This window comes from Hakea prostrata, chromosome 2 (assembly GCF_041222555.1).
Source record: "Hakea prostrata isolate BN-2017 chromosome 2, UWA_Hpros_2, whole genome shotgun sequence".
NCBI lineage: Eukaryota > Viridiplantae > Streptophyta > Magnoliopsida > Proteales > Proteaceae > Hakea > Hakea prostrata.
This window is the reverse complement of record NC_142601.1, coordinates 44,567,173-44,579,696: the sequence shown is the minus strand read 5'-3', so window position 1 is coordinate 44,579,696 and position 12,524 is coordinate 44,567,173. Positions and strand designations below refer to the sequence as shown.

Here is a 12,524-nt window from a genome sequence, read left to right as displayed (position 1 = left end):
ATTATTATTGCATTTAATGTTATGGTTCTGGATTCATGAATGGAGATCATGTATTTGTGGATTGCACTGCAGGTGGTCAAGTTGGCTCGATATTGTCAGGTGAGGTGTGACATAACCATTGCAATGAATATTTTCAACAATGTGCTACTCTATAATTCATCAAATTCAAAACCCAAGTGACTATTACTCTAAAATCTCTGAATCAAAATCTAAAGAGAAAAATAGATATATGATTGTAAAAAAATGGTCATTTCGAAGTTTTATTTAAAAACTAATAAGTAAAGTAAATAGAGTGAGATCCTACCCCCTCCAAAAAATTTTTAATAAAAAGTAAAAAAATAAGAAAAATAGAGTAAGATCATTTGTAACCCAAAACATATTGTAAAGGACAAAATCCTTGCCACGGTTTTTTTTTTTTTTTTTTTCTTGCGGGGGGGTTTGGTAAAGAGATATTAGGCTCTCTACTAAAACTCTTTTGGAGGCTAGAAAAGAGTTGCTCATGCCAAAAGGGGGTTGGGGCTGCAATCAAATTCTAGATAAATTACAAATTTTAGCACTTTTTATCATAGTTAGCCCCAGAGAATTCCTAGATCTATTTACAAAAAGTAATGGAGAGGGAAAAGAAAGAAGAGCTCAAATTTAACTTCTAAATTTTATTAGATATGCGATTGCTTGCCCAATCCAGTGAATAGTTTGCCCATTTGGGTAATGCAATTCAAACTAATATGATTAGAAGGGAACTCTCTAATGAGTGTTGTTCGTTGCTTTAGTTTTAATATCTTAGTCTACTCCATTTGGCAAGAACGCAATAATAGAGTGTTTGGGAGGGGGCAAACCACTATCTCTCAGTTGTTCTGCATAATCACTCGTATGGTACAATATAGGTTCTCAGATGATGCACTTTTGGTGGAAGATACCTCTTCTCATCGTGACTTTTTTGGGAAGTGGGGTCTTTCTGTTTCTTATGCTCTTCGATTGCCAACGTTTCATCATTGGAATCCTTCGGACAATGGCTGGTTAGTCCTTAATATCGATGGATCAGTTAAAAATAATAGGGGTGGTTATGGTGCGCTATGCCGCAACCATGCTGGTGATGGTGTTTTTGCTATAGCAGGGGGTGTTGAGGTGCAGGATATCACTTCTTGTGAGCTCATGGGGATGGCTAGTGGCCTTAGGGAGGTTGTCTCTCAAGGACATAGTAAGATGGTGCTTTATTCAGATTCAAAGTATTGCGTAGACATGGTCAAGAAAGTGGTGAATACTCACTGGAATGTCCTTTTTTTACTTGAAGAGATCTGGGATTCCATAGGGAAGCTGCAACAATGTAAGGTGGTTCATCAAGTTAGAGAGACGAATAGAGGTGCTGACTTCTTGGCAAGTCTGATAAATGATAATAAGAAGGTGATTTTTGATCCGGGAGGGTTCCCTGAACGCCTCAAAGCCATTGTGGCTGAGGAGGCTGGTGGGAGAGTTTTATGAGACTATAATTTGCTTTGTAATATCATTGTATTATTCCTTTTATATATTTTTATATATTCTCTTTGGTTTCAAAAAAAAAAAATGTTATGGGTCGTGGAATCGAGCAGATTCTATTGGTGGTTAGGGTTGTGTCAATACTATAGGATCCTGGTTACCAGTTCTTGGCTACAAATTTTGTCACCTGTACTTTTCTTTGCTTTTTCCTGTAAGACTGAGGCAATTCACGATGACATGCTACTTACATCTTCCTTCTATATTACTAAAATTGTTATTTCTATTGACTCCATGGATATCATCTCAATTTTCAATTTGCCTCATGGGTCCATGGAATGTTGCTACATCAGCTGTGAACAAAGAAATCCTCAAACTCTCCTTGTCTTTCTCTATGATTGGGTTTAGACATGTAAAGGGATCTTCCAATCCCTTTGCTGATTTTGTAGGTCTGCCCTCAATTGTTTTCCTTAATAGGTGTTCTCCCAATTCATTTTCTTAATGAAAAGAATAACTGAGTAACAATTGAAATGTGGTGAACAAAACCTGCTCTCAATAGGGGGAGAGAGGTGTGAAAAATGCAGTGCTTAACCTACATTGAGAGGAGCTGGAGTTCAAAAAAGGGATAAACTGATGGAGCCCACATCACCTACTCTCTCTCCCACCAACCAAGGAAGTTGGAAGTCAAAATCGTCAAAGTGAATGGTTTTTTGTCATGATGGCGTTTTAATAAATATAATCCCTCTTTTAAGTTAAGGAGAAAACATGTACCATGACACCTTTGTGCGCTAATGGATGCCTCACCACGGCACCACTATCAACCTTCACCAACCTCGGCCACCAACTCCACGACCATGAACCGGTTTGAAATGAAGGACCAAACCAACATAAACTAAACCAACCAAATCGATTTTATTTCATTAACTTTGTGTTTTTTATTATGGGTAGGGAGAAAACTCATTGAAAAGACAACCCATACCTATGTAATCTAAAAATCTAGACTGATTCAACAGCCAAATATTATCAATAAGTGGGAAAAAGTTTAGGTCATGAATGTGCATGACAGTCAAGTCGAAATTTTGGCCGTTAAATTCGAAATTTAGACCGAAATCTCGATCCGACCGCTTGAAATGCTTCGCTTGATGGTCCTGCGCATTTATTGCGCATGACCCAAGCAAGACCCCAATAAATAACATTGTCAGGTGCTCAAAGCAATAGGCATCAAAAGATTTTTAGAGACTACGAATGACTATAAGAATTGTACGAGTCTTTAGGCAATTCAGACTACTTCTCAAGCTCTAATATCAAACCAATGTAAGTCTATTTCCATGATAATAGTCAAGGGCTATTTGCCTTTAGAAACGGACATAAGGGTAGGGGCTTCATAGCAACTTTCATTTTAAAGGAAACTAAAACCGTTAGGGTTTTTTATTAAAATCTATATTAAGTTTCAAAATTAGTTTTTATATTTTTATTTTATTTTAATTATTTTGTTAATATGTGGAATCAATGAGGTAAGGGTGATAATTAGGCACCCATAAGTAAAGGAGACCCTTCATAACTTTGATAATGAGGTTCTTCATGACATTGATCATGGTGATGAGGTGGGTTTATTTGTAGGAACTATTGATCTTCAATTTTCATTTCAACTTCATGGCCATTCATGGCCATTACCATGAGTGGAGTTAAAGTTATTGAATCAATTAAATCCAATTCATATAAAAGAGGTGAATATGAGAGTTAATTCTCCAAGTAGTAGAGAGGTTAGGTCAAGATGGTTTATTCTTATTAGTGGAGAAAGGACTAGCACATTGATTCTCCATTAGTAGTAAATTAATTCTCCACTTTGTGAGGAGATGAGTCATTGTGATTCAATGACTCAATTCATTGCTTTGAGAATCTCAAGGGTATAAAGTGTGGTTTGGGCTTATATAAACCCAACATTTCCTTACATATGGTGTGTAATAAAAACACTCTTTACACTTGCATTATTTGTTAGGAACCTGCTTCTCAGTGGAGAGGTCATGGGTTCAACTCCTACCGGCGGCATATGTAATATCCCTATCCCTATATATAAAAGCGCATTTGTACAAAAAAAAAAAAAAAAAAAAAAAACACTCTTTACACTTGCATTATTTGTTACTTATTTTTAAAAGTTTCTTCCTTTGAGTTTGTCTAAGTATTGTGCTTTAACTTTTGGCTTCTTGAAGGGACTAGAAGAATTACATCATCTTCTAGTTGTAGGTTGTTTTATCTTGGAGGTGATGGTGCGAAGAATCCTTGGTAGTAGGGTGCATTAATTATCTTAAAAACAACACTCAAGGTCTTACTTAACTTCATTGATCAGTGGTTTGTTTGATTACAAAATCAAACTCTCCAGATTGAAGGATTTTTGATCTTTCAATTGTATTGCAATTTCATTTTTTGTGTTTTGTAAAATTTGTAATACAATTATCCCAACAAAAAACAACCATTAATCTATCAATAGAAGTCTACTTTTTTTTTTTTTTTCTTCTTCTTCTTTTGGGGAAATTGAGGTTCATCTACATCCTCGATGGGGTAGACGCATTGTCTTAAGGATCGAACCAAACCTATGACCTCTCCACTGAGAAGTATGGATCTCTACCACTCTACCAATCCTGCATTGGCATAAGAGTCTTGTTTCCTTTAGCAATCAATTAATTTCTTAGTAAACGGGCGGAGCACACCTTTGGTACTCTCAATAGGGCTGACACTTCGGAAGAACTTAGAGTTAAGGTCTCACTAAAGGCTCGAGAGTGAAGTTTTCTTATTGATTTGATTCCGAATCAACCTTACCAGATATCAAATTATCCTAGCATTTTTCATTCTCATTGAACTTCTATCCATTTATGTTTGATTGATGACAAGATTAATTATCAAATTCAACCAAGATTAGTTAGGTGACTGTACATCCATCACTACGACGAGTCCGGATCAGCAACCCAGTCGGGGAGCACAAAGTGCTTCCCGAAAAGACTTACCACCACAAAATATGGGGGGGGGGGGGGGGGGGGATGAGAGTTTTTTTTTTTATTATTTTTCAGCTTTGGGGCCCACCGATTTTGCGGGGGTGATGATCCGAATTCCACTATGACTAGTGTTTTTCCCCCCTCAACTATCTACTTGGGAGAGTGATTTTAGTTAGTTAATGGTTGAACCGATCTCAAACTTTGATTGGTTGGTCAGAAGGCAAACCGTTACGGTTTAACTTTTGAACCCTAATTGTGGTATGCTTTTCAACTTTTCAAAGGCAATTATAAATTGCCAAAAATATCTCAAATAAAATATAAATAAAAATAACCACAGGTTGGTAAGAATTAAGATAACTCTACGCAACAAGAAAAAAGAAATTAAAATTAAAAAATTAAAAGACATTGCTGGGATGTATCTCAGATCTAGTTTCTCCTCAGGATATATTATATATAGAACGAACGAAATCCACCATCTTCGCCCGTTCTCTTCGATTCACTTCTCCTCCATAGCCACTGCTTTGGATAGAAGTAGAACCACTCTTCCGTACTTGTCGATTCGGTCCCCGCAAAGGTGCGTTGTCGTTCATTTTCTCAGTTGGTTTCTTCTTATCAAACTGATCTCGATCTGCGGCGCTATTAATCTCTCAAGTTTTGTTTTGTGATTCAATGTTTTAATTTTCGGTGATCAGCCAGCAATTTTACTGGTTAAGTTTGATAAAGGTGTGATTTTGCTTGTTAGATCGGATTGTTTTTTTTGTATTTTTCCTGGGATTTCATCGTCACTAGTGAATGTAAATGGTGAAACATGAAGTCATTTCTGAAGCCAGATCTTTTCGTACCTACTGCTTCACTGTCTAATTTTATACCTGTTCTTGGTGGATGCATTTTCCCGGTATCTTCCATTGTTTTGAATTTTCGATTCTCAAGATTAATAATTCAGAGTAGCAGACTACGTAGATCTGATACTGGATCTGTAATTTCCTCCGGATCTGGTATTAGGTAACTTTCCATCGAGTTTGGTTGCTGTAGTGTTTTACAATCGGGTTTCACGTTTTCTCTTTGATTTGAGATTAACTGACTTAACGAATTTAGATCTGCATCTGTGAGCTTCTATAGTAAATTTACTGGTAGCTAACCAATTTTCATTCGTTTATCTCGTCGTCGTTTTGTTTCTGTGAGTTTGTTTAGGAATTTTTTTGCTATTTTGAATCGTTTGAGAAAAACATGCAAATTGATCTGCTGCGTTTAATCGCTTTTCCTTCAATATATAGTTTGCTTGTCTGAATTGCATTGGTGGATTATTATTTAATCTGGTCACTGTATCATTTTCGTCAATTTGTAGTCAATTTGTAGTTTGCTTGTTGATTTTCAGCTTTTGTAGATGTAGTTTTACTTCCTTACTTGTATACATCTTGAAATTTGAATGTGATACCACTCGGTTTTGGTTCTGAAATCCAGCATAATGGCGTCTCACATTGTTGGATACCCCCGCATGGGCCCCAAGAGAGAGCTCAAATTTGCTCTGGAATCTTTCTGGGATGGGAAGAGCAGTGCAGAAGATTTGGAGAAGGTGTCTACTGACCTCAGGGCATCCATCTGGAAGCAGATGGCTGATGCTGGAATTAAGTACATCCCCAGCAACACCTTCTCGCACTATGATCAGATGCTTGATGCCACAGCAATGCTTGGGGCTGTTCCCCCCAGATATAGTTGGACTGGCGGTGAGATTGAGTTTGGCACTTACTTCTCCATGGCTAGAGGAAATGCTTCTGTTCCTGCTATGGAAATGACCAAGTGGTTTGACACCAACTAGTAAGTGGTTACTTCCCTCTCTATTAAGCAAAGTTGACAATGTGAAAGAGTTTGTAATTTTAATTGATGATTTACTGAAGTATCTAAATGGGTCTTCTCTCCATTGCAGCCATTTTATCGTTCCTGAATTGGGACCAGAGACAAAATTCACTTGTGCTTCTCACAAGGCAGTTAATGAGTACAAGGAGGCCAAGGCGGTATGTATTATAAATTTTGGCAAGATCTTTTGTAGGTTGGTCCAATTGGTCTGTCGGGTTGCTTGGCATATGCTGCTGACACTACTTTTATTAATATTTCGGGCATGCTGCTCTTTTCTTCCTGCAGCTTGGAGTTGACACTGTTCCAGTCCTCATTGGCCCTGTTTCCTACTTGTTGCTATCAAAACCAGCCAAGGGTGTGGAGAAGACATTCTCTCCTCTTTCATTACTTGACAAAATTATTCCAGTCTACAAGTAAGGTCTTGTAACTTGTACGCAGATGTAATTGCTTGATTCTTACTAATGCAGGTTTGTCTTATTGTGTGTTGTATTAATGAATCAACCTTATGTAGGGAGGTGGTGTCTGAGTTGAAGGCTGCTGGTGCTTCTTGGATTCAGTTTGATGAGCCCACCCTTGTGTTGGATCTGGAAGCTCACAAATTAGAAGCATTCACCAAGGCCTACTCTGAGCTAGAATCATCTCTATCAGGTCTGAATGTACTCATTGAGACATACTTTGCTGATGTCCCTGCTGAGGCATACAAAACTCTCACTTCTTTGAAGGCTGTTACTGGATATGGATTTGACCTTGTTCGTGGAACTAAGACCCTAGATTTGATCAAGAGTGGATTCCCCTCTGGGAAATACCTCTTTGCTGGAGTTGTTGATGGAAGGAACATTTGGGCTGATAATCTTGCTGCATCTCTCAGTACCTTGCAAAGCCTTGAGGGCATTGTGGGAAAAGGTATTCATCCAGCTTGAATCCACATCTGATCAATTGCCCAATTTAATATATGTCAAAATTGAATCATGCTACCTGGTATTTTTGTATGCAGAGAAGCTTGTTGTCTCCACTTCGTGCTCACTTCTCCATACTGCTGTTGACCTTGTAAATGAGACTAAGCTGGATCAGGAAATCAAGTCATGGCTTGCATTCGCTGCACAGAAGGTAGTTGAAGTGAATGCACTGGCCAAGGCATTGGCTGGACAGAAGGATGAGGTAACTTTTTTCTTCATACATACTCCAGAAGTCTGCAATCCAATTATTGTGGGTGATGTTGAAGTAAAATAGTTAACACTATTTGATCACCATATAGGAGCTCATTGTAAGACTAAGGTTGGAAATGGGGGCCTTCGGGGTTCAGTTCTTTTATAAATATGTCTAATAGGATTTTTGCTGTTAGCTTAATCACTAGTGACATAACACCATCCAAACAGTTAAATTAAGGATCTTGATGTCTGTTTATTTAACTGAGTTTATGAACATTGGAGGAGACTTGAATAGCATTTTCTGTGTAACCTCCTTTCTCCAGGCATTCTTTGCCGAAAATGCTGCTGCCCAGGCCTCAAGAAAGTCCTCCCCCAGGGTGACAAACGAAGCTGTTCAGAAGGCTGTAAGTTCATTAATGAATTATTTATACTCATCCACATCACAATGTTCTTAATGAACCCTTTTTTAACTTTCTGATGTGTGCTGGTATATTTCCCTGCTCAGGCTGCTGCCTTGAAGGGCTCTGACCACCGCCGTGCTACAAATGTGAGTGCCAGACTGGATGCTCAGCAGAAAAAGCTCAACCTTCCAATCCTTCCAACCACAACAATTGGGTCTTTCCCACAGACCATGGAACTTAGAAAGGTTCGCCGTGAATACAAGGCTAAGAAGTGAGTAATAATAATAATTGTCATTTGTGGCCATTTCAAAACTTCCTCCTTTGACAAGTCTGATGTTCTGTTCTCCCAATTTCAGGATCTCTGAGGAGGAATATGTTGCAGCCATCAAGGAGGAAATCAGCAAGGTTGTTAAGCTCCAGGAGGAGCTTGACATTGATGTCTTAGTCCATGGAGAGCCAGAGGTGAGCTTATCAAAAAACACACCGTGCTGAGTACTTCAGTTGTTGTGATATTTCTAGGCTTTCTTTAGTATGCATTCTAAGAATATATTTGGGTCTGGAGCTCAGTTTGAGTTAGAAAATTGAGAATCATCGGGCTTTGGAAATGTGTTCTAGACTTGGGATTTGTTTCTGTTGTTGCATACCAAACATGGCCAATGGTTGGGTGCATTCTTAGTCATTTGACAGTATCAGAATTGTGATTTAACTTTTTGTCATGTCCATCAAATGTAGAGGAACGACATGGTTGAGTACTTCGGAGAGCAGTTGTCTGGTTTTGCCTTCACTGCCAATGGTTGGGTCCAATCTTATGGGTCCAGATGTGTCAAGCCACCTATCATCTATGGTGATGTCAGCCGTCCCAAGGCCATGACAGTGTTCTGGTCCTCGATGGCTCAGAGCATGACCAAACGCCCAATGAAGGGTATGCTTACGGGCCCTGTTTGCATTCTCAACTGGTCTTTTGTCAGAAATGACCAGCCCAGGTAAAAATTAAAGATCCAGCTATATCACTCTCTATTATCTCTTTACTTGTATGGTGTTCATTTTGAAGGCCTGACATCATTTTTATTCTCAGATTTGAGACCTGCTATCAGATTGCTTTGGCTATCAAAGACGAGGTGGAAGACCTTGAGAAGGCTGGAATTAATGTCATCCAGATTGATGAGGCTGCTTTGAGAGAGGGGTTGCCTCTTAGGAAGTCTGAGCAGGCTTTCTACTTGGAATGGGCAGTTCACTCCTTCAGGATCACCAACTGCGGGGTTCAGGACACCACCCAGGTAATTTTTCTTTGCTTCTTTGTGGTAAATCTGTTTTATGCTTACCCATTTGGTTAAAGCTAACATGTTTAATCTTTCAATGTCTTCTACAGATCCACACCCACATGTGCTACTCCAACTTCAACGATATCATCCACTCCATCATCAACATGGATGCAGATGTTATCACAATTGAGAACTCCCGATCAGATGAAAAGCTCCTCTCAGTCTTCCGTGAGGGAGTCAAGTACGGTGCCGGTATCGGACCTGGTGTCTACGATATCCACTCCCCCAGGATCCCATCCGCCGAGGAGATTGCCGACCGGATCAACAAGATGCTTGCTGTGCTTGAGACCAACATCCTATGGGTTAACCCAGACTGTGGGCTTAAGACCCGTAAGTATACCGAGGTCAAGCCTGCCCTCACCAACATGGTTGACGCTGCAAAGCTCCTCCGCACCCAGCTTGCAAGTGCCAAGTGAAGCAAAAATACTTTGAACTGAATTTTGCAGGCTCTTTGCTCTGCATATCCATTATAATTCGGGAAGTGTTTCCTTGTAACGTGCTCAAATAATTCGTGGACTTGTATTTTAGATCTTCCCAAGGCACGTTAGACTTGTGCTTAGGAAAAAATTTTGCGTTTTTCTCTTTTGGTTTTTATAATTTTTCGTTTCAAAGGGTTTTTATCTATTACTTGGAACTTGGAAGGCCAATGAGGACCCTAGTGTACCTCTTATCAATGGAAGTGTAGTAAATTCTTAGTGATCTCTTCTTGTCTTGCTGTGTGTACGTGATGCTTGCATTACTCCAATTTGGTCATACCCTTGAAAAATAGGGAACCGGATACAAGCCAGGTTATTTGTCATGAGTTCGGATTTTTTTCCTTTCGTTTTTTGTTCTTTTGGGGGATATTTAAGTGGATGAGGATGATTTATTTGCCGGGAAAATATTTGGGATCGTGCATAAGCACTGTTGTAGGAGAATGACCATATAGATAACTACTGAACTAATCAGAATTATAAATCCCCAATTCCCTATATCTACCTAAAGTTTTTCGTCTGAATTTTCTTGTCCTCTTCCCTTGCTTAAAGCAACCAAACAAACATGTCGACTTAACAAAAAAGGATTTTAAGAGACTTAACAAAATTTGAAAAATTTAAGGAATTGTACTTTTCCAGTCAAGAGGAGTAATGTTCTAAAATTATATATAATATATAATGAAATACTAGAAAGAAAGTACAATCTTCTACACCTAGAGTACAAGATCCGAGAAGTACTGTTTTTAAGATTATCTTAACTATATAGTGAAAAGGTATGAGAAGAATACAATCTTCTACACTTGACGTACAAGATCCGGACTGTTTACCAAAAGAATGAAAGACGAACTCATGACAAATAACCTGGTTTGTATCCGGTTCTCCATTTTTCAAGGGTATGACCAAATTGAAATAATGCAAGCATCATGCACATTTAGCAAGACAATAAGAGATCACTAAGAATTTAGTACGCTTCAATTGATAAGAGGTACACTAGGGTCCTCATTAGCCTTCCAAGTTCCAAGAAATAGATAAAAACCCTTCAAAACAAAAAATTATAAAAACCAAAAGAGAAAAATGCAAAATTTTTTCCAAAGCCAAGTCTAACATGCCATGGGAAGATCTAAAATACAAGTCCAAGAATTATTTGAGCACGTTACAAGGAAACATTTCCCGAATTATAATGACATCTGCAGAGCAAAGAGCCTGCAAAATTCAGTTCAAAGTATTTTCACTTCACTTAGCTGTCCTCATGGTGTCCAAGTCTTCCTTCCTTTCATGTCTAAAAATAGTAGTGGTGACCAGATGCAATGTTCGGACTTTTAAGTTTGGCTCATGCAAGTATTAGCCCTGTATACTACCCAGCACAACTACACTTTTTTTTCCTTCATCATTCTTTCTTTTTTTTTTTTTTTTTTTTTTTGGTAAACAGCACTTCATTTAGATAACTAAAAAAAGTACAGACACGACTGCATGTGTTCACAAGGATCGAAACGAACCAAGGAGCGGCAGATGACCAAACTGTCGTACATGCAATAGACAGGGTCAGCCAGGGTAAGGGTTGAGTCAAGCCCAATATGGATCACGTACACAAAACCCTTAGAACAAAGACACCAGAAAACTACCAGTACCCACAAAGGGGGACAGACATATAACACCCACATAGGGGGACATACATACACCCACATAGGGGGATAGACATATAACACCCACATAGGGGAACCTACAAAACGCCGTAAGGGCGGACACAAAACTCCTACAGTTGTGGCGATGGTAGCAACGAAAGTGCGGAGAAGATTTAGACCTGTCATCCGGCTCTGCCGTATAGGCGTACTAGTCAAGCTCGACGCAGAAGAACTTGTACCCAAAATTGGAGTTGTTCCGCGTGTGCACCAAATAAACGCTGCAACCAAAGGAGCTGTTATGTGAAAAAAAAAAAAAAAAAAAAGAAATAAAAAGCAAATTACTGCACCCAAAACAAAACAAGCAAACAGAATAAGGGGAAACCCTAGATCTGATTATTGAAGTGGAGACGGAAAAGAGGAGGAAACGGAGACGGGAAAGAAGCTACCGAATGGGAAAAAAGAGAATACAGAAAGACAGGGGAAAGAGAGACTGAGAGATTTTTTTTTTTCTTTTCAAAACCGGTCGGCCACGAGATAGAGGGAGGTGAGGAGCAGAACAAGGTGGGGGTGGAGGTCGAGATAGCGAAACTGAGAGGCGGAGAGGTTGCGGGAGACAGAGAGAGAGACGGAGAGGAGAGACCGGAGGGTTTTTTTTTTTCCTTTCCTGGAACCGATCACGAGAGAGAGGCGGAGGGGTGTGGAGCAGAATAGAGAGGCGGAGAGGGAGAGAGGAGTAGAGGAAGCAGGTGGAGGTGGAGGAACAGAGGGAAGTGTGGATTATAACAGAGAGGCGAAGAGGGAGAGAGGAGTAGAGGGATCAGGAGGAGGTGGAGAAATAGAGGGAAGTGTGAAGAACAGAGAGGCGGAAAGATAGAGAGGAGGAGAAGTAGCAGGTGGAGGTGGAGAGACAGAGGCTCTCCACCTCAAATCGCGGCGGCGGCGAACGTTTTCCTTCATCATTCAATGTATCACATTTGTGCACTACTTAAAAATTTACTATTTAGATTCTTAAAAAATTGACATTAAAAATAAATATAAGATCCCAGTACATGCCATCAACAAAAGGCATCAAATTGTTCAGATAATTGATCTTCGGCGTCTCAAAAAGCGAGTTGTCCGAGAATTAGATGGCTAGCCAAAGGAGATTGAAATATTCGTGACTTTCTCTTCGTCTTCTATTTTCCTTGGTTATCCTAATTAGAAATTCTAGCATCACTCAAATCAGCACCCCCTTCATGAGACAG

General features: G+C 39.3%; 2 protein-coding genes across 2 annotated transcripts; both read left to right on the top strand.

Annotated features, from left to right (window-relative positions):
- The first annotated feature begins 870 nt into the window (after positions 1–870).
- On the top strand, positions 871–1,479 carry LOC149024434 (uncharacterized). Its single transcript, XM_089143479.1, has one exon. The coding sequence runs from the start codon at positions 871–873 to the stop codon at positions 1,477–1,479; it is 609 nt and encodes a 202-aa protein (XP_088999605.1).
- Positions 1,480–4,898: 3,419 nt separating this feature from the next.
- LOC149024433 (5-methyltetrahydropteroyltriglutamate--homocysteine methyltransferase 2) lies at positions 4,899–9,884 on the top strand. The gene is made up of 12 exons (XM_089144673.1): positions 4,899–5,034; positions 5,922–6,275; positions 6,385–6,472; positions 6,600–6,727; positions 6,826–7,217; positions 7,309–7,472; positions 7,786–7,866; positions 7,968–8,134; positions 8,220–8,325; positions 8,596–8,846; positions 8,939–9,140; positions 9,233–9,884. The coding sequence occupies exons 2-12, from the start codon at positions 5,926–5,928 to the stop codon at positions 9,599–9,601; spliced, it is 2,298 nt and encodes a 765-aa protein (XP_089000799.1). The 5' UTR covers positions 4,899–5,034; positions 5,922–5,925; the 3' UTR covers positions 9,602–9,884.
- The last annotated feature ends 2,640 nt before the right edge of the window (positions 9,885–12,524 follow it).